We start from the raw sequence: 23,538 nt of genomic DNA on the forward strand, positions 1-23,538 counted from the left end.
TCTAACATAATCATTTCTGACATTGTTGTCCTTGAGAACTCGGCAGCCAATCTCTGGAATATTTGCTCTATGAAACCACACAACATAAACATTGGCGTCGACAAGTGGTAATGGAAAGGGAACCGCTGCAGGAGTAGGAGCACTGGATACATCTCATTTTGTATACACACTATAAGATTACATTCAGGAGCGCCATTAACCAAATGTTAAACCACAGGACTAGTTACATGTATACAAAGACAAATCTAAGAGCAAGTTTAACCTTCACCCTACTAATCTGAACATCAGATATTATATACATATATACACACACACGTCCAAATGCAATTGCATGCTTTTTAGGTGATCATGATATGTGAGTATATGTGCACACACACACACACACACACACACACACACACTATGCACTCCCAAGTATGCAATCAGGTGTAGATTTATTCACTCATGTCACAGCATTACAACATTAAAGCTCTTCTGTAGATCCTTTTTTAAACATAGTGATACACAGTATTGGACATATGCATACTCCTACGTGCGGCGCAGGCGATCAGTGATGGGACCTGGCTGTCACTCTCAGCCAGGTCCCATTCTGTGGATAGGGGATAAGTTAGAGTTATAATGTAGTAGTAGCCTGGTAACATGTCTTAAAAGGGGTACTCCAGAGACCTCCCTGCTGCACCCGGTGTTGTTTTTTTTAGAGCGTCGGGTGCAGAGTCGCAGGGCTCTGGCCGCTGGGGCCCCCCGCGATTTCTACTGTGGCACCCCAGACAGTCGGTGCACGGAGCGAACTTCGCTCCCTGCCGGATGACTGGCAATGTGGGGCAGAGGCTCGTTATGCCCTGCTCGTCACATCACGAGCAGGGCCTGGCAGTGATGTCATGAGCCTCCGCCCCGCATCGCCAGTCATCCAGCACGGAGCGAAGTTTGCTCCGTGCACCGGATGTCTGGGGTTCCACAGCAGAATTCGTGGGGGACCCCTGGGGCTGGAGCCCTGCGAACAGACATCGTATCCTCTATTCATTTGGATAAGGGATAAGATGTCCAGGGGCGGGGTACCCCATTAATGTCTCAGTATAATCCATTCCAACATTTTGTCAAGAAATAGGAGACGAGTACAAGTCAATCACTTCCAAAATGAATCTGGCAAACACTAACTATGCCTTCTTTCAACCACATAATGTACGGTAGCTATGGATCACACAAGAGGACAACTTTAACATAATATTTACCAAACAGAGCCAAACAAGCACCAGATAACAGATGAAAACCAAGATCTGTACCCGATACAACACAAAAATACTATACAGTAACAGCAAATTATACTCACATCAAGGGATCCTTCATTTATTACTATTAGTCCCATATTCTTGGTCAGCAGCCGGCATGAATGTCCTGGTAAAAGGTATAGAAATGTAGTTGTTTTTAAAGTAGGCAATTTTTAAAATAACAGCAATTTATACAAGAAATGCTTTACAACTTTTCTGAAATCCACAACATCTATTAAAGATGGATTAGGTAATGTCTTCATAGTAATAAGTAAGAATCATGTGTTTTACTGGTCTATAATAATCACATAAAATATCAGCAACCATCATGGTAAATTTCTTTAGGTCTCAGGATAAAATTGCAAGTAATAAAAACCAACTGCAATAAATTTTAGGCTGTAAAGTTTTTTTATGATTCCATGTTAATAAAAGCATAAAAAAAAGCTGTAATTTGAGATGTAGGATTTCGAAGTCGACTTTTGTAGAACATTTAACATTTTGATTAAAGACATCAGAAAGGTTATAAATGGTACAGCAAACCTGACAGTAGTCCAAAGTATGAGATTCTGCTAAGAATTTGCCTCTTCCTTTAAGATATATTATTCTCTAAATCACTTTCAGGTTCTACTGACACCAGTGCTAGGCTCTGTTCACATCTGCATTAAAGACGCCATCACAGATTGTCATAATGATTGACAACCTGACGGAACCCAATGACTCCTTTATCAGTCAACTGGGTCTGTTGGACACTGCTGCTGTTTGCAATGAATCATTTACCCCCCCACACAAATGCTGGGTTCACATGTAGTATTTATACTCTAAAAGAAATGTTATTGAAGAGCCATCAATAAAGCCTTAGCCTATGTTCACACACCAGAATTTCCGTGCGGAATTCCACATGGAGATTCTGCAGCAATGATTTCAGTGGCATTCTGCTGCACTATGCACATGGCAAATCTCCGCGCGGAAACTCAAATTCCTGTGTCCGCAGAGAAAAAAAAAAAGGAAGTCTTTTTTTTTGCGGACTCCGCATGGGAGTTTTTAAAGGGGTACTCCGGCACTTAGACATCTTATCCCCTATGCAAAGGATAGGGGATAAGATGCCTGATTGCAGGGGTCCCGCCGCTGGGGACCCCCGTGATCTTGCATGCCACACCTCGTTAAAATCCGTTTGATTACTGTAGATCACGGGGCTGGAGCATTGTGACGTCACGGCTCCGCCCCTGAGTGACATTACGCTCCGCCCCCTCAATGGAAGCCTATGGGAGGGGGCGTGACAGCTGTCACACCCCCTCCCATAGACTTACATTGAGGGGGCGGGACGTGATGTCACACGGGGGCGGAGTAGTGACATCACAATCTTCCGTTCCCGTGGTCGGGAGCCAGAACCTCCAGCGCTGCCGGAAGCAGATACAGGTGGGTGCTGCATGCTATATTGCGGGGGTCCCCAGCGGCGGGACCCCCGTGATCAGACATCTTATCCCCTATCCTTTGGATAGGGGATAAGATGTCTAGTGGTGGAGTACCCCTTTAACAGCCTGTTACTGGCCATACCAAAATCCAAAATGCGCATTCCAGTTTTCCCCTGCGGCTCCATACAAAATGGGTTATTAACCACAATCAGCAGTTTGGCTAACATTTCTAACATGATCAGCTTAAAGGGGTACTCCAGCGGAAATTTTTTTTTTTTTTTCAAATGAACTGATGCCAGAAAGCTAAACAAAATTACTTCTATTAAAAAAGTCTTTACCCTTCCAGTACCTTTAAGCAGCTGTATGCTACAGAGGAAATTCTTTTTTCTTTTTGAATTTCTTTTTTGTCTTGTCCACAGTGCTCTCTGCTGACACCTGATGCCTGTATCAGGAACTGTCCAGAGTAGCATAGGTTTTCTATGGGGATTTTCTCCTGCTCTGGACAGTTCCTGATACGGGCATCAGGTGTCAGCAGAGAGCACTGTGGACAAGACAAAAAAGAAATTCAAAAACGAAAAGAATTTCCTCTGTAGCATACAGCTGCTAAAAAGTACTGGAAGGGTAAAGATTTTTTTTAATAGAAGTGATTTACAAATCTGCTTAAACTTTCTGGCACCAGTTGATTTAAAATAAATAAATAAAGTTTTCCACCAGAGTACCCCTTTAAGTCGCACACAGCCAGAACATATTAAATCCCAGGATTAACCAATTAAGTCTATTACATCAGCTGATCCTCGGTTTTTTGGAGGGGTTCAGTTTCAGATTACGTACATGGTTACATTGGGCACATGGCCAGATTTCAGCTGCATTATCAAAGTGTGTATGACAGATGGCAAGAAGGGCGGCAAGAACTTTACAGAGAGATAGCTACTGGTGCGAGTAGTAGTCAGTTTAAAAAGTGATGACTACTTACTGTGTAGAAAATCAAACTTTTATTAGTGTCCAAGAGAGAACACTCGGCTGAATAGATCATTTTTATAGTGTTCCAGTAACCAATGAGGTTCATTTCAATGAAAGCTACCAGCACTTACAAAAGGAAAAATGGAATGAGAGATCTGACAGGAGAATCAGATGATTTCTTACTCTTCCCCGGCCGTGCTTTTTGGGCATTACATTAAAAGCAGAGCAGAAAGCGGATATATCCTCCTTGTATTACAGACTAAAAAAAAATTCCCATCTAAGCTATATTCTCTATAATACATTAGCAAATGGCTCCACTGCTTTCCTCTACACATGATCCACATATATCCTAGATCAATATTCCCCAACCAGGGAGCCTCCAGCTGTTGCAAAACTACAACTCCCAGCATGCCTGGACAGCCTTCGGCTGTCCAGGCATGCTGGGAGTTGCAGTTTTGCAACAGCTGGAGGCACCCTGTTCGGGAAACACTGTCCTAGACACAGCATATCATCTTGAGATCAGTCATTTCTGTAATTACCAATGACATATGACTGGTCATTAAATATTCACAGAAAAATAAATGTCAACAGGATTATAAAACAGACGTCTCCCAGCTGAAGGTCTCAAAGTGTCTCAGTATTAAGCTAATGTATTGATCTACAATGATACAGTATAACGTGATAAATTATTAAAGAACAGAGCAAGCGAGGCCTCCAGAGAGTTATATGTTATGGCTGAATCAGGCCACATGCAGAAGACATTGCTGCTTAGTTTAGCAGTAAGTTTATAGGCTGCAATGTTATAGAGGAACTGGCCCCAATCCGGACACCTCTGTTTTAGTAAATACTTGCATTTACCATGACATCATTCTAGAGCACATGCACGACTAGGCACTGTTCACACCAGGCAGGAGTAGACAGCTGCATCTTGAACCGCATCTGAAGCCCAAACACTAGTGGTGCTCAGTCTGAAGTACCGTATTTATTGGCGTATAACACCCCCCCCCCCCCCCATTTTAACAGGGAAATTTAAGTAAAAAAAATAAAATGTTAAATAAATGACTGACTAAATGTCACATCATCCCCCCAACTTCGTTTTCTTCTGCACCTCAGTTTGGTCCCGTCCCCTCCAGTGCCACATCATTCCTTCCCTTTTATCAGTCCCTGTGCCACATTTACCCCTCTCATCGCCACCCCCCATGTCTCCTCCTTTCCCCCTGTCATAGACTACTACTAGCCATACAGACATTAAGCCTTTAGTGCCTCCCCCCACCATCATTCCCCCCTGTCTCATCATGTCCCCCTGTCTCATCATCCCCCACCATGTCTCATCATGCCCCCCCATCATGTTCCTCCTATGCTATTCTTCCCCCTCCCTCATCATTCCCCCTTTTCCCTGCTTTTCATAGTTTTTTTTTTTTCTTTTCCTTACCTTCAGCAGGCCAAGGTCAGGCAGCGGGTCTTGTGGGCTGCGGTCAGTGAAGCAGATGAGTGACGTCCTCTGCTGGCTTCTCTGCGCGGCATCAGGGACGTCACTTCATTTCCTGCAGTCGTTCCTAGTCAGAGTTTGGCGACTACAGGAAATTAAGTGACGTCCCTGGTGCCGCGCAGAGAAGCCAGCAGAGGACGTCACTCATCTGCCTCACTTACCACAGCCCACAAGACCCGCTGCCTGGCCTTGGCCTGCCAAAGCGCAGCCAGGTAAAGGAAAAAAAAAAACGATGAAAAGCAGGGAAAAGGGGGATGATGAGGGGGGAGGTAAGAAAAATTAAAAGCAGAGCGGGGAGGAGACGCCGCTGGTCACTGATTTAAAGTGGCCACGGCCGTGCTGCTAATACTTCACAAGCTGCTGCGGCCGCTTTAAATCAGTGACCAGAAGATTTATCGGCGTATAACACGCAGGCAGGCTTTCTGCCTTAAATTTAAGTTTTAAAAGTACGTGTTATACGCCGATAAATACAGTAGGTATGCAATCCAATGAGACAATAGATGAGAGAGATGGCACTCTCCGAAAGGGTCTTTATTCAAAAGGTAGCAATAAGAGGGTAGGAGTGTCCGGGACAGACTGTTTTGCACGCTATACTACATGCTTCCTCTAGTCTGTGTATCTGTAGTATACGTGGCAAACAGTGTCCCGCAGGCCCCTGCATCTCACTTCTACCTGCCCTTATCTGTATGCACTGCAGAATTTGAATCAAGATGACCCTTTTGGCGAGTGCCGTCTCTCGTCTATTGTCTCAATTCTAGAGCATCTTTTCTTAGAATTCCGCATTATGATGTTCCTCTATTATTACTTCTGAATATTTATGAATAAATAGACAGCTGGGTGTTACCATGTTATAGGGGTGTGTCCATGTACAGTGATACTGCCAGCACTGATTGGACAAGAGTGTAGGACCCCCTTACAGAACAGGTCCATGGTAATGGTATTCTGCTTTCTGTGCTCATTACAGACACATACAATCAGGTTATCTTGTTATATGTACACTGCAGAGATAGAATTTCATCACTCTGCTATTTGTGGAGTAGGGTTTTGAAACTGTAACAAGAGAGTACCCCTTAACACAACTTTCTACCCCAATTGAGAGCTAAGGTTTTCAATAAAGAAGACCCATAGGATTACATGCTCTCATTATAAACAACACAAAGTTGTCTTAAGAACACCCCCTCCCCCCCACCCCATCCTGAGTCGAACCCCAGCAGCCTACCTAATGTGTATGGTGGTCTCCTGACTCTCCCCTAATAGAATCATGAACCTGCATGCAGCACAGATTACTATGCAGACTATACTACTAAGGGATTGTCCACACTGCCGTTGTGCTCTGGTAAATCGCGCTTTTCCGGCTAGTCCATCATAACAAGAGTTCATCAGAGAAAAAAAATTGTGCATGTCCTATTTTTCTTCTCTGCTCATACCGGATCCCTGACAGAACCCATTCAAGTCAAAGGGATATGTTGGGACCTGGTGGTGTCAGCTGTGCCCCAACACGTAATTAGTGATGATTAATATACACTCGTATTCTGCAATTTATTTAGCAGTTGAATAGCAGGTCTATAAAACAGAGTATACATCAGCAGTGCCACCTAATGGCGTCTGATATCTATTGCAGCAATACAAGTGGTGCTGAAGGTAACTTGTACTTGATATGCTGACCACAAGAATTATCAGCATTTTATATATTTTTTCCCCCAATAACTGTATAGATATAAAGAAAATAAACTCCTTAACTGATTAAGCCTGGGATTCCACACTAAGCTGAACTTCCGTAAGGCCGTAAGTTTTTTTTTTTTTTTTTAAAGATGCCTTTCTCTAAGTGCACTGTTTGCGAGACCCTAGTCACCAAGTCAGCGCTCATAGGAGAAGGGCAAATCCAAAATTGGACAAGAAGTTTTTTCGCCTACTAAAGTCTAGAGTCAGGAGAACCCCGAGTTCCATCCCAGTCAGTTTGTCAGTAGAACCTAGAAGCCCCAGTAAACCACATTTCAGATCTAAAGACAGCGATGGGAAAAAAAACACCTCCCCATACAGATGCTAGCACATCCCACCAAAATGGAGAAAATTATTATCTTTAAGCGATCAAAGAAATGATGAGCCCAGAGCAGAAGATACCGAAGAGGATAGCCGGAGAACCTACAAGACCCGGTAAGTATAGTAGTCAACAGTGTCACCTGCACTACCTATCTGTACCGACCGGTTAGTGCAGGTGACACTGATGACAGATTTCCTTTAATGTTAACTTCTGGAAAACCAGAGGTACTTGACTTGCACCCTACTGATTCCTTTTTATCCAAGTATTACAGTAAGCGTAGTAAACATTAGCCTAGCATAGAAATTAACTAGCTTTGCTTAAGAAAGGCAAAATTCTAGTTAAAAGCCAATCTTGACCTACAAATGCTTTAGTATCGTATGATGTAATATAAATACATACATTTTATTACATCAGACTCCTCTACCATATGTAATTTACACTAGTGGTAAGTGTCATTATCAATAAAGAGTCCTGATGTGGTGCAGAACTAAGAATTCTCTAAAAAACACAAGTAGAGACTTTAATATTATAACTCCCCACCACACAAACCCATGAGGGATGCACCATGTGGTGTTTCTCTGCCATTAAAGGGGTTCTCCGTTGCTCAGTGTTTGGAACAAACTGTTCCGAACGCTGGAGCCAGGAGCTTGTGACGTCATAGCCCCGCCCATTATTATGTCACGCCCCGGCCCCTCAATGCAAGTCTATGGGAGGGGGCCAGACGGCTGTCATGCCCCCTCCAACAGACATGCAGAGGGGGCGGAGCGTGATGTTGTGATGGGGCGGGGTTATGACGCCACGAGCTCCTGGTGCCGGCTCCAGCGTTTGGAACAGTTTATTCCAAACGCTGAGCAGCGGTGTACCCCTTTAATAGTCTATGATAATTCTCTTCTCGGTTGTTTATGTTTATTATTTTGCTGAATGGTGATTGTAATGGTGCTGCAGGGAAACTATTCCCTTCCAGGCAATGCATTATTAACCTACAGTGGCGAGTATATGTAACCTGCTCCGCTGATCAAACCTTGGTGTGAACGTTGTTACCTCACATTGGAATGAAGACGACAAGACGTACATGATAAATTTGCAGACATGTGACTTGCTTTCTTATGACTGAGTAACCATACACAATGGATGTGGAGTTTAGAGGACTAGTTATTCCTATGCTGCCAACTATAATGTCTTCGGACAGAGATTTTCCATTTCAGAATAAGATTCCCCTTTAGGGTAGGGTCACACAATTTATCCCTGGGGAGTCTTCCACAGCTTTAATTCCATATATGACAAAAGATCCATACAAATATATGGAAAGTATCATACTAAAGAGGTGTTCCAAAGTCCTTGAAGTGCTGATGGCTATAACGCCTCTTTGTTCCCTCTCCCATCCCTGACCCTGCTTGACTGACTCGTGGCTCGGTTTTCAGCTGACTGTCAATCATTTAAGCAAGGACAGGGATGGGAGGGGAATCAAAGAGGCCTTCCCAGGACCCTAAAGTGCTGAGGAACGCCTCTTTGCAACGAAGAATAAAAGCATACATTTACATTATTGAAGCATATAAAACCGACATATAAAAAGTTACCATGTGTCTCCTTGTCCTAACAGCAATCTGTGTGTTTAGGAAACATCTTTAAATGGAGCCTGGCCTGTAGAACTTGTAATTCATTCATTTATTAACATCTCTGATAAATCAGTACTTCGGAGTCAAGTGGGTGGTTAAAATAATGCCTGTATACATCTGTACAATCACACTCTTCATAATAATGAGTGACAGATATGTGTAGTGTCAAATCTAATACTTCTATACAATCAGTATAATAAAATTATATCCACAATTCTAGTCTAATAGCATTCATCAGGGCCAACTAATAAGGGATTAAAGGGTGTAAATGAATTGAGAAAGATCTGGCTACTTTACTACATTAATCCAACACCATCTGGATGATCTCATTTAGGAGGATTAAGAAATCACTATTGCCCTCAAATATATTAATGTGTACTTCTAATCTATAATTTAGACGGCATGATAGGTCTGTATGCATGTGTCTAAGTTACTATACCATGCCAGGTAATTTGTGTCACAAGATATGTTTTGGGCTATGTTTTGGGATAGTTTTGCTCTTCCTCAGGCTAAAAGCATACAGTTAAATTGGAGACAAAGCCAGAAATAGACATCACAACGTGTTCATAGGGCGGATTACGCTGTGTACTTACTGTGCCACAGCGCATCTGAGATAGAGTGTACAAGGAAAGTGTGTAGCTGTATCTCATAGAACTATAGAATCTGCACACAGCAGAAACATGCAGTGCGAGTCAGTGGACTATATCACTGCACTCCTGGTGTCTTAGGGAAGTGTACATGGGGGACAGAGATGGAGGGCAGAGACTGGTGGGGAGGGGCAGGGCCAGAGAGCTGCCAGAAGGGATTTGATCGAGGATGACAATGTAGTTCCCAGGAAGCGAGCCACTCTGGACAGATCCCTTCTTGTTACACATGTTATTTTTCAGATGGCCTGCTTGGTGACCACAGCTGCAAAAATGAAAGGGCCCAATATGTATGGATGTAACAGAGCTGGGATGAAGCAAATTACACTGCATTACTGGTGAGCATTATAGGTGTAAAAATAAATTCCTGAGTGCTTCTTTACATGTCCTCCTTGTAGGTCACCTCCAAAATTAGTACGGAAAACAGTTCAATCTAAATGGTTACTATGATTAGATTTGTGTCACATGCCTATGACACTCCAGTTACACTACTGTTGATTTATTCGATTTAATAGTCATCAGAACTATTATTGTTGTAGGAGGGCCACCTGTAAAATATTTAGACTGTTTCTGGATAAAGCTGCCTGATAAAGTCTAAAATTTCTAAAGGGAAAAATAAACCATTAAAATCTGATTTCCTTTCTGCAAATATTGCTCTTTAACTACATTATTTCATGTAGAAACTATAATATGAAGCTGAGCACCTCCAAGTAAATGAAGATTTTAAGAAAATATTACACAAAACAATGTGTAATGGTAAAATAACTGTACCAATGTTAATAGCCGTCTCTTGTTTATCTCCCGTTAGAATCCAAATTCTGATATCCGCTTTCATCAAGGTCTCAATGGTTTCTGGTACGTTGTCCTGTAGCTTATCTTCAATGGCTGTTGCCCCAAGTAAATGGAGGTTCTAAACGGTCAAATAAAAAGTTATATACAGTTAAAGCTTTACATATCAAGATGGATCATCGATATCAGATGTTCTATAAGGAGATGTTCTTTTAGTGGACTTGAGCCCTGAACATAAAGTCAAATGAAAAGTTATATTCAGTAAAAGCTTTACATATCAAGATGGATCATCGATATCAGATGTTCTATAAGGAGATGTTCTTTTAGTGGACTTGAGCCCTGAACATAAAGTCAAATGATATATTGGGGGGGGATTCATCAAACTGTGTGAGAAAAAGTGGAGTGATTTTTCCACAGTAACAGCTCAGCTAACGAGTTCTGGTAAAGTGAAAGCTGAGCTGTGATTGGTCGCTGTAGGAAAATAACTCCACTTTGTGTCTCACACAGTTTGATAAATCTGGGCCATATGGATTTGAAACGTGATTGAGTGTGTCTAAAAAACTCAGTGTTAAAGTGATGCGTGACCAAATACTGCATCAGGGTACGTTCCCACACGGCGTATTTTGCTGCGTATTTGCTGCGTATTTGCTGCTGCGTATTTTCCTACCCATTGACTTCAACAGGGAAAATAAAATACGCAGCAGCAAATACGCAGCAAATACGCTGTGTGGGAATGTACCCTCAATGTGTAGAAGCAGAAGCACCATTGACTTTTTTTTTTTTATTATTAGTCCTATCAAATTTAGATACACACTTCGATACAAAACAGAATATACAAAAGTATCAGAGGAGGTGCAAAAATGTAACTTTTACTGTAGTCATAAAAAGCTTACCAACATAAACACCAGACAATTAAAATATAGACCAGATAAAGTTGGCTGGTAATACCGGACAAATTCAGAAATGAGTGATGAATAACAAAAGAATACTTTGTGTTGCTATGTGCCAAGGGGACTATGGAGGATCCCGACGCATTTCAGTCACATGTAGTGTCGTCCTCAGGAGGAATAGGTAGGTCCCCAACACTAGAATAATACCATAACTTCATTACTTTAAATGTATTTATTTAATGAAAACATCATTTTATTGGTGTTATGTTAATATTCTAGAGCTAGGACCTATCTATCCCCCGAGGACTTTATTACATGTAATAGAAACGCTTCGGGACCCTCCATAGTCCAAATGGCACAAAGCCCCATACTGGTTTTGTCCAGTATTACCATCTGATTTTATCTGGTGTATATTTTAATGGTTTTGGGTACACATGTGAACTTTTATTCTGATTAAAAAGGTACGAATTTCTGCGCCCTCCCTGATAGGGTGCATTCACACCACGTTTTGGCAATACAGTTCCCATATACGTTTTCAATGTGAAAACCGTACGGAACCATATTCAAAACCGTATGCATTGACTCTCCATTGAAAAGATGCATCAGGTTGTGTCCGTTTTGCATACTGTACGGTTTTGTCATTTTTTTTTTTCCCCCTGTACCCAAAACCGTAACCTACCACTGTTTTTGGTCCGGGTGAAAAACTGTTTTAAACCTTATACGTTTTTTATTTTATTTTTTAAACATGGGAGTCAATGGGAACCGTACAGAACCGTATGTGCATACGGTTCCATCTGGTTTTCACCATACTTTTTTTGACTGCACGGTTTTTTTTCTTGGAATTTCAATCAAACAAGTGAAACTTTATTCAAAATGGAGTGAAAAGTTAAAAACCGTGTACGGTTTTTAACTGTATATGGGTTGAAATTTGTACTCACGTTTTGATACAGTTTAGCCAGGTTTTGAGGAATCAGTTTGTCATCAAAAACCTTATATAGGAACTGTATTGCTAAAAACGCAGTGTGAATGCACCCGTACTGTTGGATTTATTGCTGGAAGTATTTTCTGCCAAGCGAGGCCTATTGCAGGGCCCTATATGCATCTGTGGTGTACTTTTGTAATTTTGTGACATCAATAATCCCTCCTACCAACTTCCATCAGTGGTAAATAGTTTGGCTTGTGTGGTGACTTGTCGGTAAACCTATTGCATGTACATTGACGACAGGTTCCGTATAAAGTGGGTACCTGGTCAACTAGGTCAGTGAGTGTTAGTTGTACATAGTCTATATGCTTAAACCATTGGTCTCTTAACTGCGGACCTCTGGCCGTTGCAAAACTACAACTCCCAGCATGCCCGGACAGCCGTTGGCTGTCCGGGCATGCTGGAAGTTATAGTTTTGCAATGGCCAGAGGTCCACAGTTTGGAGACCACTGCACTAGACTGTTTTATGAAGATATCCGTACGTTACAATATACAGGAAACTATAGTGTGATTTGTTAGGGTCAGCCCTGCAAATCATCATAAAGGAAGTCTAGTCAACTCAGCCAAATACATGAAAGTGAGCAAAAAGATCTTTTTTTTTTCCATTTCAGAACAGCAGGTCTTAGCACTTTGTGTGCCGATGAAATGTCCTACATAGTGCAGACTCCTGATTGAATTACGCTTTACAATAACACCAGGTCTGCTGCGGGACGTGGAAATGAGTAAAGGCATAAGCTCAGGGCATGACAGAGTTCACACCCAGGCATAAATAAACCCACCGAATAAAGAGGAGACTGTGCCCAGATTCTCTGCTAATTATAACTTTTTATGGAGTAATAATTGTTGTACTGATCTAATTCATGCAGCTGCTTCGGGGTTTCAAAGGACCATGTAAAAGTGAAATATGACAAACAAAATTCTCACTATTACACAACATTTCATTCTTAACAAATGCTACATGCAAAAACAGGTAATAACCTCATATTCAGATGTTTGATCCTGCAAGGCACACATATGAATGAAATATTGGTATGCTTTATGAACCCAGGCTTTAGAAAGATAATATCCAAACAGCCACGGTCCTTTTATCGATTGGCAAATGATCCACCAAGACTTTGACTATTTTAAAGGGGTATTCTGGGATTTTTTTTATTTGACTATGCTGCAGGGGCTGTAAAGTTAGTGTAGGTCATAATATAGTGTCTGCAGCTGTGTATGAAGGCTGGTCTCGCAATTCTAATGTGTGTGTTTCAGGTTTTCCCAGGTTGCAGTGCGACCCGAGACATTGCATCACTAGTCAGGTGTTAAAAGGGAGCCTGTCTGCTTCAATGGGTGGAGCAACCACTCGGTGGCCATGAGATCAGTCTCCACGGAGGCTGTACTGCAATGGGTGGGGTGGCTGATGTGTGGGACGGAGAAAAAGGATCTCACATTTACAAACAAGGGATCCTGGGACTTTTAGTTGGAGGGAACGAACTCAAACAGGATATAGCCATTTCACAAAAAGATAGCAGCATTATAGTGGACTCCCAACACATCCATTTAGCCTCAAGACAAGCATGGATCCTTCCTAAGCATGTCCATTAGTGTCTAGCAGGCAAGTTCTAAAGTAACCTTATGGTGGATAACTTCTTTAGGGTTGGCAATCAATGTTAATAAATGATTGGCGTCGAACAAAACTCTGGGTCCCTCACCATTTATCACAAGAAAGGAGTCACTGCTCCGATCAGTGACTGCTGCAAATCATTTTGGAATGAGATCTGGGGAATTTATACAGTAAGTCAACACCTTTAACTCTTCGTCAGGTTCCTCAAACCATTCCTGCACTGTGGCAGAGTGCAATATCCTGCTGATAGAGCCCACTGCCATTATGGAATATATCAGCCAGAAAGGGGTGGGCTTGGTTTGTAACAATGTTTAGGCGGTACAGTACGTGTTAAAGGGTAACTCTCATTAAAACTAATATTTGTTATTGCACTCCTTATGGTAAATAAAAAAATATTTCCAATATACTTTACATTTTTTTTTTAATTTTTCTATGTTTTATTTGTGTGCCAAAAAGCTCAAGAACACATTTTCCCCCCATCTTATACACAGACTTTAGACCGAAGTCCAAACACAGAAAGTGCAGCCTGGAGTGCTGAGGGGGTGTGTGTCCAGCCTCAACCAATCGTAGCTCCTCTCACACTTAACTGCCATATGCTGTTGGTTGAACCCCCCCCCCCAGCACTCCATTCTGCACTTCCTGTGTTTTGGCTTCGGTCCAAAGTCTGTGTATGAGATGGGGGAGAATGTGCTCTTGTGCTTTTTTTTAAGCCCAAATAAAACATAGAAAACATCATTAGTTTTAATGAGAGTGCCCATTTAAAGTAACATCCACATGTATGGCAGGACCCAAGGTTTCCCAGAAGAACATTCCCCAGATGGGTGTCCATGAACCTGTCACTGGTTGCCCTGCCTATGATCGCTATTGGTAGGTACTAACCACTGCATTATGTATGGGAACACCCACAAGACCCCTATTTTATTTTTTATTTTTACTGACCATGTAGTCTAACATCACCATTTGGCCCTTGTCAGTGTCCATGAGTTCTATAAAGTTGGCAATTTTACCTGCTTTCAACACATTAACTTTTCAGGTTTACCATAAGAAAAATAAATTGTCCATTATGTGAAATTGACCATATTTGAAAATACTGAAAAAAGTAATGATCAAAAATCTATTGTTTTTATAAAGACAGCCCTACCAATATATACTGGGTGCTTTCTCTTTTTTTTTTTTTTTTTTTTTTTTTTTTTTGCAGTTTTCTCTTCTGGTCTGACATGGTCAGTCACCCTGATCTTCTCACACTCAATGACTATTCAGCCATATATATTGCAGCATATACAGCTGATACACTGGCCTCATACGTATTTTGCAGTAAATGGTGTACTTCAAAAGCTGTATGACAGTCTGGCCAAATATTTACTGGCCAGGATGAGGTAAATATACATCATAATATTATGTACAGCTATAGCTTCTACATTAGTCTGTAACACTAAAGTCACTTGGCAGAAGGAAGGATATTATTCCCTATAATAACACTGTACAATGTGTGAGAAGAGAAGAGATAATGTTACTATTATGAAGAATAGATCTCCTGATGGATGCCTCACACTCTGCAGCACAAGAATGAACATCTTCAATTAAGACTGCAGGGAAATGAAGTTCAAAGCAAATCATATGACAGAAGCCCTCTGTCCGCCACAAAAGGTTTGTACATGAAAAGAGGAGAGGATAAAAAGAAGGCAGAGAGAAGTAAATATGGTCATATCTGCATTATTTTTCAGAGGTAGGAATGTAATTTCATTCAGCCAAACAAAATATTAAGACTGCTGTGAAAAGTGAATCATAGTTAAAACCCTTAAAGGCTCGGTTTACATAGGTCAATTGTGTCAAGGTTAGCTTTTTACATAAACTGTTCACAACTGATGCTCAAAAAGTGCATAAATTGTCATCAGTCAAAACCATCAGTTGCCTGACAGGTATATGCGGCATGGACGTGGAAACAAAGCAAGATGTCAAATCATCCGATGTCTAAACAGATGCTGGATGATTGTGAATTGTCCCATTCAAAAGAATGGGATCAGTTCTGGCTTCATTTTTCCTCCTGCACATTTTTTTTTGCAGCGCCGGAGGGAAAAGAAAACTGACAACGGAAATAAGTAAAGAGGGCCTAAGGAGACTGTTTCACCGCTTCCTAATATATCCCACCTCTCTACGAACACATACATCTCTCTATGATTAGAAAACAAATTAACAGCAGCACTCAAAAAGTATGAAAAATATAAAAGCATATATGTGTGATGCTCTCTAAAATCTCTTCTAAACCCCCAAATCAATTACATAGAAATAAATCACCATGTCAAGACACACCACAGAAACCATGTAATGAATAAGGGGCTGTTTTTGAGCATCAGCAGTGTAAATCTGTGAATGACTTAATCACTAACTTGTTGTTTTAGTGATTTATGGTTCCACTACTGTTGTCCCATGTCATGGAAAACAAGATGTTAAAACCGACCCAGCATGTACAGTACAATAGGTGGGTACTCTATGACCGTGCTGATCATAAAAGCAATACTAAACAGGTGCGAAAATAGTTGACACCACTGCAAGGGACTAAAAAAAGCAAAGCGGCAGGTGTGTTTCCATTAACACACGAATCTGCAGAATAAGTAAAATGACATCACCCAGAACTTCCAGAAGAATACGTGTCCCTGCAAAAGTGCCATGCGCAAAACTCAATCTGGGGCCTAAGCAGAGTTGGTGCTAGTTCTGTGCATAAATATTTTACATTGGGGATATACACTGCACTGGCATTGGGAAATGCAGGGAAACATCTGACTGAAGAATGTTTTATTTATCCTGCAGAATAAATAATTTAGGAGGACGAGGATTTCGTGGGTCAGAGTGGGGATGTACTGAGTGCTGTCTTCAGATCGGGGGAATAGATCTCTTATTAATGATGACCCTGCACCTTTAATAGGGAAACAATCTATTTTTATTGCATTTCTTTGAAGAACCGCACGTTCTACATTCATAACCAGTATATTTAACTCTAACAAAAAACAAAGAAAACTAACAACAACAATGTTTACTGTGCTGAAAGCAACACTTATTACATTGTCATGAAGCTCACATTTAATCATCAAAAGACTAACTTTTTTCTGGCTAAAAGTGTAAGGCTCTGTTCACACTAGCACCATATGAAGTTATGAATGGTATATACTGAATAACAAAAGGGATCCTTTTAGCTGCAATTTATATTCCAAACTGCTGACACTGTAAAATAGGGGTTAGGACAAGGAGACATCTGGTACCTTTAACATATCAGTCTGTGTTTCCATAATGTAGAAAAATTATTTTATTCTCTGTTGCAGTGTTTTCCAAACCGGGTGCCTCCAGCTATTGCAAACCTACAACTCCCAGCATGACCGGGCATGCTGGGAGTTGTTGTTTTGCAACAGCTGGAGTCAACCTGCTTGGGAGACAATGCTTTGGTGCGAAGTGTCAAAGAGGTGTTCCCAGGACACCGAATTGATAAGGGCTGGAACGCCTCTTCAATCCCTCTCATCCCTTTCCCTGTTTGACTCAAAGCCAGCTGGAAGCCGAGCCCTGATTCCAAATCTCGCACCTGGGCAAAATTTGGAAACAGGGCTCAGCTTCCACATTACTGTGTATCAAACAGGGCCAGGAATGGGACGGGGCGAGGAGGAGTTCCAGATCTTAGCACTTCAGGGTACTCTTTCAACCAGAGAAGAAAAGCATTATGAAAGCACAGACATACACATACATATATACACATATTATATGTATATATATATAGGTACTATGTAACCACAGAACAAAAAACTATCCGCACTCACCGCAAAGCTTCTGACTCTGTATTCCTAGACGGAGATGCCGACAGACCCAGGCAGGTCAGGATGCATTGCGCTCGGAGGCAAAGCCTCCGAGCGCTATGCATCCTGACCTGCCCGGGTCTGTCGGCATCTCCATCTAGGAATACAGAGTCAGAAGCTTTGCGGTGAGTGCTGATCGTTCTTTTTGTTCTGTGGTTGCATAGTATCTGACACATCTTAGTATCAATTGTCTCCAGCACCTCAGCTGACTCCACACTTCAATGTCTCCTCTGCTGCCTCACTCCTGAACATATGAGTCTACTCAGTCAACCCCTGACACTCCACAGTAAGTGGTGCCATCCTTTAAGCCTTTTTACACTATATATATTAGCTTACAAAGCTGAAAATTAACAGAAGGGGTAACACACCCTTGCTGATGCCTGTAGTCAAATGGCAATGCCCTCCTACCTTCAGTCAGGTACAAAGAAAGCCAGCCTGTAAAGCTCAAGTCTAAACCCAGCATATAAGCATTGTACTGACTGGCTGGCTGCACATACAAAGGGAGCATGTAACACAGCATGTAATACACATGAACACAATCATTTACCTTTTCTATCAATTCATAGCACTCCTCCAGCTTTAGAGACCTGTTTTGTACAGAGGTGGAGGCTCTGTGGTACACATCGAGCCATTCTTCATACACACTGTCCGGAATGGAGGCCACAGCAAAACATAGCGTTCTTAATCCTGTAGACAAGATATCATGAAGCAGAATGATGTTTACAGTGCACTTTATTATATTTGCCAGGATAAATCTCCAGACGTATTGCATGCCTTACACAAAGAAGTCACCCAACGGCTACCACAGTGTAAAACACAAAAAATATATCTTTTTATTGTAAAGAGTGGTCAAAATGGTGCTGGAACGAATTCGAAAGGCGTACTTTGTTAGAATACATCAGAGCAGGCCATGGACATGGTGGGTGTAAACATCTGAAACATTTCCTCACAAATATACACTGTAAGCAAGGCCAAAGGGCACACTGGAGAGTATATATTTTTTTTTAAACAGAAGAACGTTGTTATGAAACCCAAGAAGGTTGCTCCAAATCAATGATCAAATACCTACTCATACTTGATATTTTAAGGCAATACCGCAATATATTACACTGTATCCAGTTGTCAGTAGAGGCCAGTGACACTAACCAAATCCCTATAAACCGTATGCTACTGTTTATTGGCTTGTCAAGTTGTTCAGGCAAGATCCAGGGCACTAGCTGATATTAAAGAGCCTTCCTTAAAGGGGTACTCCGCTGCGCAGAGTTTGGAACAAACTGTTCCGAACGCTGGAGTCGGGAGCTTGTGACATCATAGTCCCGCCCCCTCATGACGTCACGTCCCACCCCCTTAATGCAAGTGATTGCATTGAGGGGGCAGGGCGTGACATTATGAGGGGGCGGGGCTATGACATCACTAGCTCCCGGCACCGGCTCCAGCGTTCGGAACATTTTGTTCCAAATGCTGAGCAGCAGAATACCCCTTTAAGTAGGTGGTTTTGCCATGTGAGATATACATAGACAAAGTGGAAGTATTTCTCTTACCTTCTGTAGCAAACTGTTCCAGATGTTTTAGTGTAATCTCTTTGTACTTGGATGTTTCAGCCAGACGGTCATAAATGACTGTGTCCTATTAATAAAGAAAAGACAAAAGCACACAACATAACTACAGCTATTAAAAGACTGTAACCACCCAAGTAGCTGGAATTTAGCATTAAGCTTTATTTATGACTGCAATTTTTATTTTTAATGAGGCAGAACATCAAAAATACAAATTTTTGTCAAATACATAATGGTAATGATGAGATCAATGCAATACACGTTCCTTCACCTTCCCTATAATCTAACCAATGAAATACTGTGCAACCAAGTAGTACGTCAGTGTTAGGGTCCCATCCTATATGGAGCCACCTCAGTGCTGGTGGATGGTTGACAGAACTCGATCAAAAATGTGTTCTAACAGCGCCAATATTACTTGGCAACTTCAGTCGTGTCGAAGCTATAATATCAACTTGTCACTAGCCATAAGTACAGTACTCTTCTATTAGGATCAATTTGAGAGGAAAGAACTAGAAGAACGGAGTGGAAATCTAATCCTTGTGGCTCTATGTAGCCTGTCGGCGCAAACAGGACAACAATTCTTTAAAGGGAGAGGTTTTTATGATGGAAAGGTTAAAGGGGTACTCCGGTGGAAATTTTTTATTTATTTATTTTTATTTTTTAAATCAACTGGTGCCATAAAGTTAAACAGATTTGTAAATTACTTCTATTAAAAAATCTTAATCCTTCCAGTACTTATCAGCTGCGGAATACTAAAGAGGAATTGGTTTTCTTTTTGGAACACAGAGCTCTCTGCTGACATGAGCACAGTGCTCTCTGCTGACATCTCTTTCCATTTTAGGAACTGTCCAGGGAAGCATATATTTGCTATGGGGATTTTCTCCTACTCTGGACAGTTCCTAAAAGGGACAGAGATGTCAGCAGAGAGCACTGTGGTCATGAAGTCAGCAGATAGCTCTGTATTCCAAAAATAAAATAATTTCTTCTGTAGTATTCAGCAGCTAATAAGTACTGGAAGGATTAAGATTTTTTAATAGAAGTAATTTACAAGTCTGTTTAACTTTCTGGCACCAATTGATAAAAAAAAAAAAAGTTTTCCAGGGAGTACCCCCTTTAAAGCAACTAGCCTTGTATTCTAGTGCATGGGGACAGGAACTGTGCAAAACATGTAAACGTGTATCCTTAATGTGTGTACAGTGCCCTGGGAAAGGGAACTCCAAGATATATATGCGTTTATTTTTGTATATGTGGATAACTTTGAACATGTCATTCTACTTAAAAGGGGTTGTTCAGATAAATATTTTTACACAGTATTTAAAAAATGCTCAATAGCCGCAGTGGTGACCATGTCAGCCAGTAATTGGATGAGGGGGCATTTCCTAGGTCTTAAGACAAAAGCTTATTTTCCCTTACCATCAAAACTGTTAAATACGAAAATATTTAATTAATTAGACAGCCTCATTAAAGGCACATCCGAATACATTAATTGTCTTTTTTCATTACTTGTTCCTTTCTACCTATTCCAGTACAACACTGTTTTGCTCAGCTTCTCTTCTACAGCCTCCTCCTGTGTCCCATTCAGAGCAAAGTCTGTAAGTCAGTCTGTTTCCAGCATTTATCTCCTCTGTCCTGATCAAACATCTACATTTATTTGTGACCAGATCAAGGGTCAAAAAGTTAATAAAGCAGAAACGAAGAATCCATTCAAAATGTGTAGGCTTTATTGATGATAAACAATAAGCAGTCTCAGGAGCTGGCACAATCACAGAAATAAAAAAAACAAAGTCTACCCAAAAGCAGAGTCCTGTTTGCACATAAGATTCACAAGACAAGATTGTAAAACATCCACAGGGACGAGATTTGCTCACTCATTTGCACATCATCTGTACATGTGGGATTTAGGCTATGTTAACACCTTGGAATTTTTGCCCTATTGAATTGAATGGAATTCTGCTGCACTGTGCATACGGCCGAATTTCCAAGCCAGATGAGTAGATTACATTTACAAGCATTGCAGAGACGACTTTCTAATTATCTGGGAAGGAGATACTGGTTCACTACCTGAATTTGTTAAACTTCTTAACATCGAATGATTGGGGCCTTACTTTCCCCAGAAATAAACCTCAGAATAAAATGGAGTACCGTATATACTCGAGTATAAGCCGACCCGAGTATAAGCCGAGACCCCTAATTTCAACCCAAAATCCCAGGAAAAGTTATTGACTCGAGTATAAGCCTAGGGTGGGAAATACCTCATCCCCCCCCTGTCATCATCCAGACCCGTCATTAACATCCTCATCATCATCCCCTTGTCATCATCCCACACATCCCCCTTCATCATCCCCTTGTCATCATCCCACACATCCCCCCTTCATCATCCCCTTGTCATCATCCCACACATCCCCCCTTCATCATCCCCTTATCATCCCACACATCCCCCCTTCATCATCCCCTTGTCATCATCCCACACATCCCCCCTTCATCATCCCCTTATCATCCCGCACATCCCCCCTTCATCATCCCCTTATCATCCCACACATCCCCCCTTCATCATCCCCACCCCCCTTCATCATCCCCACACCCCCCCCCCCTTCATCATCCTCTTCTCATCATTCGCCCTCAGTGGTCTTCAACCTGCGGACCTCCAGAGGTTTCAAAACTACAACTCCCAGCAAGCCCGGGCAGCCATCGGCTGTCCGAGCTTGCTGGGAGTTGTAGTTTTGAAACCTCCGGAGGTCCGCAGGTTGAAGACCACTGCGGCCTTCAACATCATCCAGCCCCCTCTCCCCCCCTTTAGTTCTGAGTACTCACCTCCGCTCGGCGCTGGTCCGGTCCTGCAGGGCTGTCCGGAGAGGAGGTGGTCCGGTGAGGAGGTGGTCCGGGCTGCTATCTTCACCGGGGGCGCCTCTTCTCCGCGCTTCCGGCCCGGAATAGAGGCGTTGCCTTGACAATGACGCAGAAGTACGTTGGCAATGAACGCACCTCTGTGTCGTTGTCACGGCAACGTGACTATTCTGAGGCCGGGCCCGAAGCGCTTAGAAGAGGCCTCCCCGGTGAAGATAGCAGCCCGGAACCACTATCCCACCGGACCACCTCCTCTCCGGACAGTCCTGCAGGACCGGACCAGCGCCGAGCGGAGGTGAGTACTCAGAACTAAAGGGGGTGAGAGGGGGCTGGATGATGTTGAAGGCCGCAGTGGTCTTCAACCTGCGGACCTCCGTAGGTTTCAAAACTACAACTCCCAGCAAGCCCGGACAGCCGATGGCTGCCCGGGCTTGCTGGGAGATGTAGTTTTGAAACCTCTGGAAGTCCGCAGGTTGAAGACCACTGCGGGTGGGGGAGTTCACTCGAGTATAAGCCGAGGGGGGTGTTTTCAGCACGAAAAATCGTGCTGAAAAACTCGGCTTATACTCGAGTATATACGGTATTTGGATTTGTTTCTCCTATACAAAGTTTTAAGTATATTAACCGGGACACACTTTAAAACCGTTGATTGTAACAGTACTAAATTTGAAAAGTGCTCACCATAAACAATAAGGATAACATGTCACCTATGGTTAAGTCCGAAGGCTAAGACAAAATTGCACACTTATCAGATTACAATAATGAGAATCAACAAATGAGAAATAGATTTAAAGGGGTTATTCAGGAAAAAAACTTTTATATATCAACTGGCTCCAGAAAGTTAAACAGATTTGTAAATTACTTCTATTAAAAAATCTTAACCCTTTCAGTACTTATGAGCTTCTGAAGTTTAGGTTGTTCTTTTCTGTCTAAGTGCTCTCTGATGACACGTGTCTCGGGAACAGCCCAGTTTAGAAGCAAATTCCCATAGCAAACCTCTTCTAAACTGGGCCGTTCCCGAGACACGTGTCATCAGAGAGCACTTAGACAGAAAAGAACAACCTTAACTTCAGAAGCTCATAAGTAGTGAAAGGATTAAGATTTTTTAATAGAAGTAATTTACAAATCTGTTTAACTTTCTGGAGCCAGTTGATATATAAAAAAAAGTTTTTTCCTGGATAACCCCTTTAAGGACAAAAAAAGATATCCTATGGGTATTATTAGTGCTGCAAAGGGCTAGATGCCATACACAGCTTAAATGCTTAAAGCCCAGGTTTAAAATCGCACCCACAATTCATAATTTTGGACTGCACTTTATCACATCCTATTAATGTTTCTTATGAAGTACTACAAGACAATCTAACGAAAAACTGATCTATCATTCTTATTTACACGATTTTAAAACCTAGGGTTATTTACAGAAGAGCCAAAACAATTAACAGCATAGTAGCTCCAAGTCACTTAAAAACATCCATCAGTGACTCAACTACCAAACTAATACAGTCATTCAAATGTAGCATCCAGAGGTGCAAAAGCTGTACTAGCCATGGCAAAAAAAAAAACGCTGTGTGTAATCGGAGTACAGGAGAGACTTTTCCCATAAAA

The 23,538-nt window shown here is 41.8% G+C and overlaps 1 protein-coding gene across 3 annotated transcripts in view; it reads right to left on the bottom strand.

Moving 5' to 3' along the window:
* ATP8A1 (ATPase phospholipid transporting 8A1) overlaps nt 1-23,538 on the bottom strand; it is a 212,785-nt gene that overhangs the window by 41,404 nt on the left and 147,843 nt on the right. For all 3 annotated transcript variants that reach the window (XM_056557206.1, XM_056557223.1, XM_056557214.1), the window contains 4 exons: nt 19,075-19,159; nt 18,081-18,220; nt 10,199-10,337; nt 1,328-1,392 (listed from right to left, as the gene is read on the bottom strand). In XM_056557206.1, the coding sequence (XP_056413181.1) occupies nt 1,328-1,392; nt 10,199-10,337; nt 18,081-18,220; nt 19,075-19,159 (429 nt within the window). The remainder of the gene's footprint in view (nt 1-1,327; nt 1,393-10,198; nt 10,338-18,080; nt 18,221-19,074; nt 19,160-23,538) is intronic.

Source organism: Hyla sarda, chromosome 1 (genome assembly GCF_029499605.1).
Source record: "Hyla sarda isolate aHylSar1 chromosome 1, aHylSar1.hap1, whole genome shotgun sequence".
Classification (NCBI taxonomy): Eukaryota; Metazoa; Chordata; class Amphibia; order Anura; family Hylidae; genus Hyla; species Hyla sarda.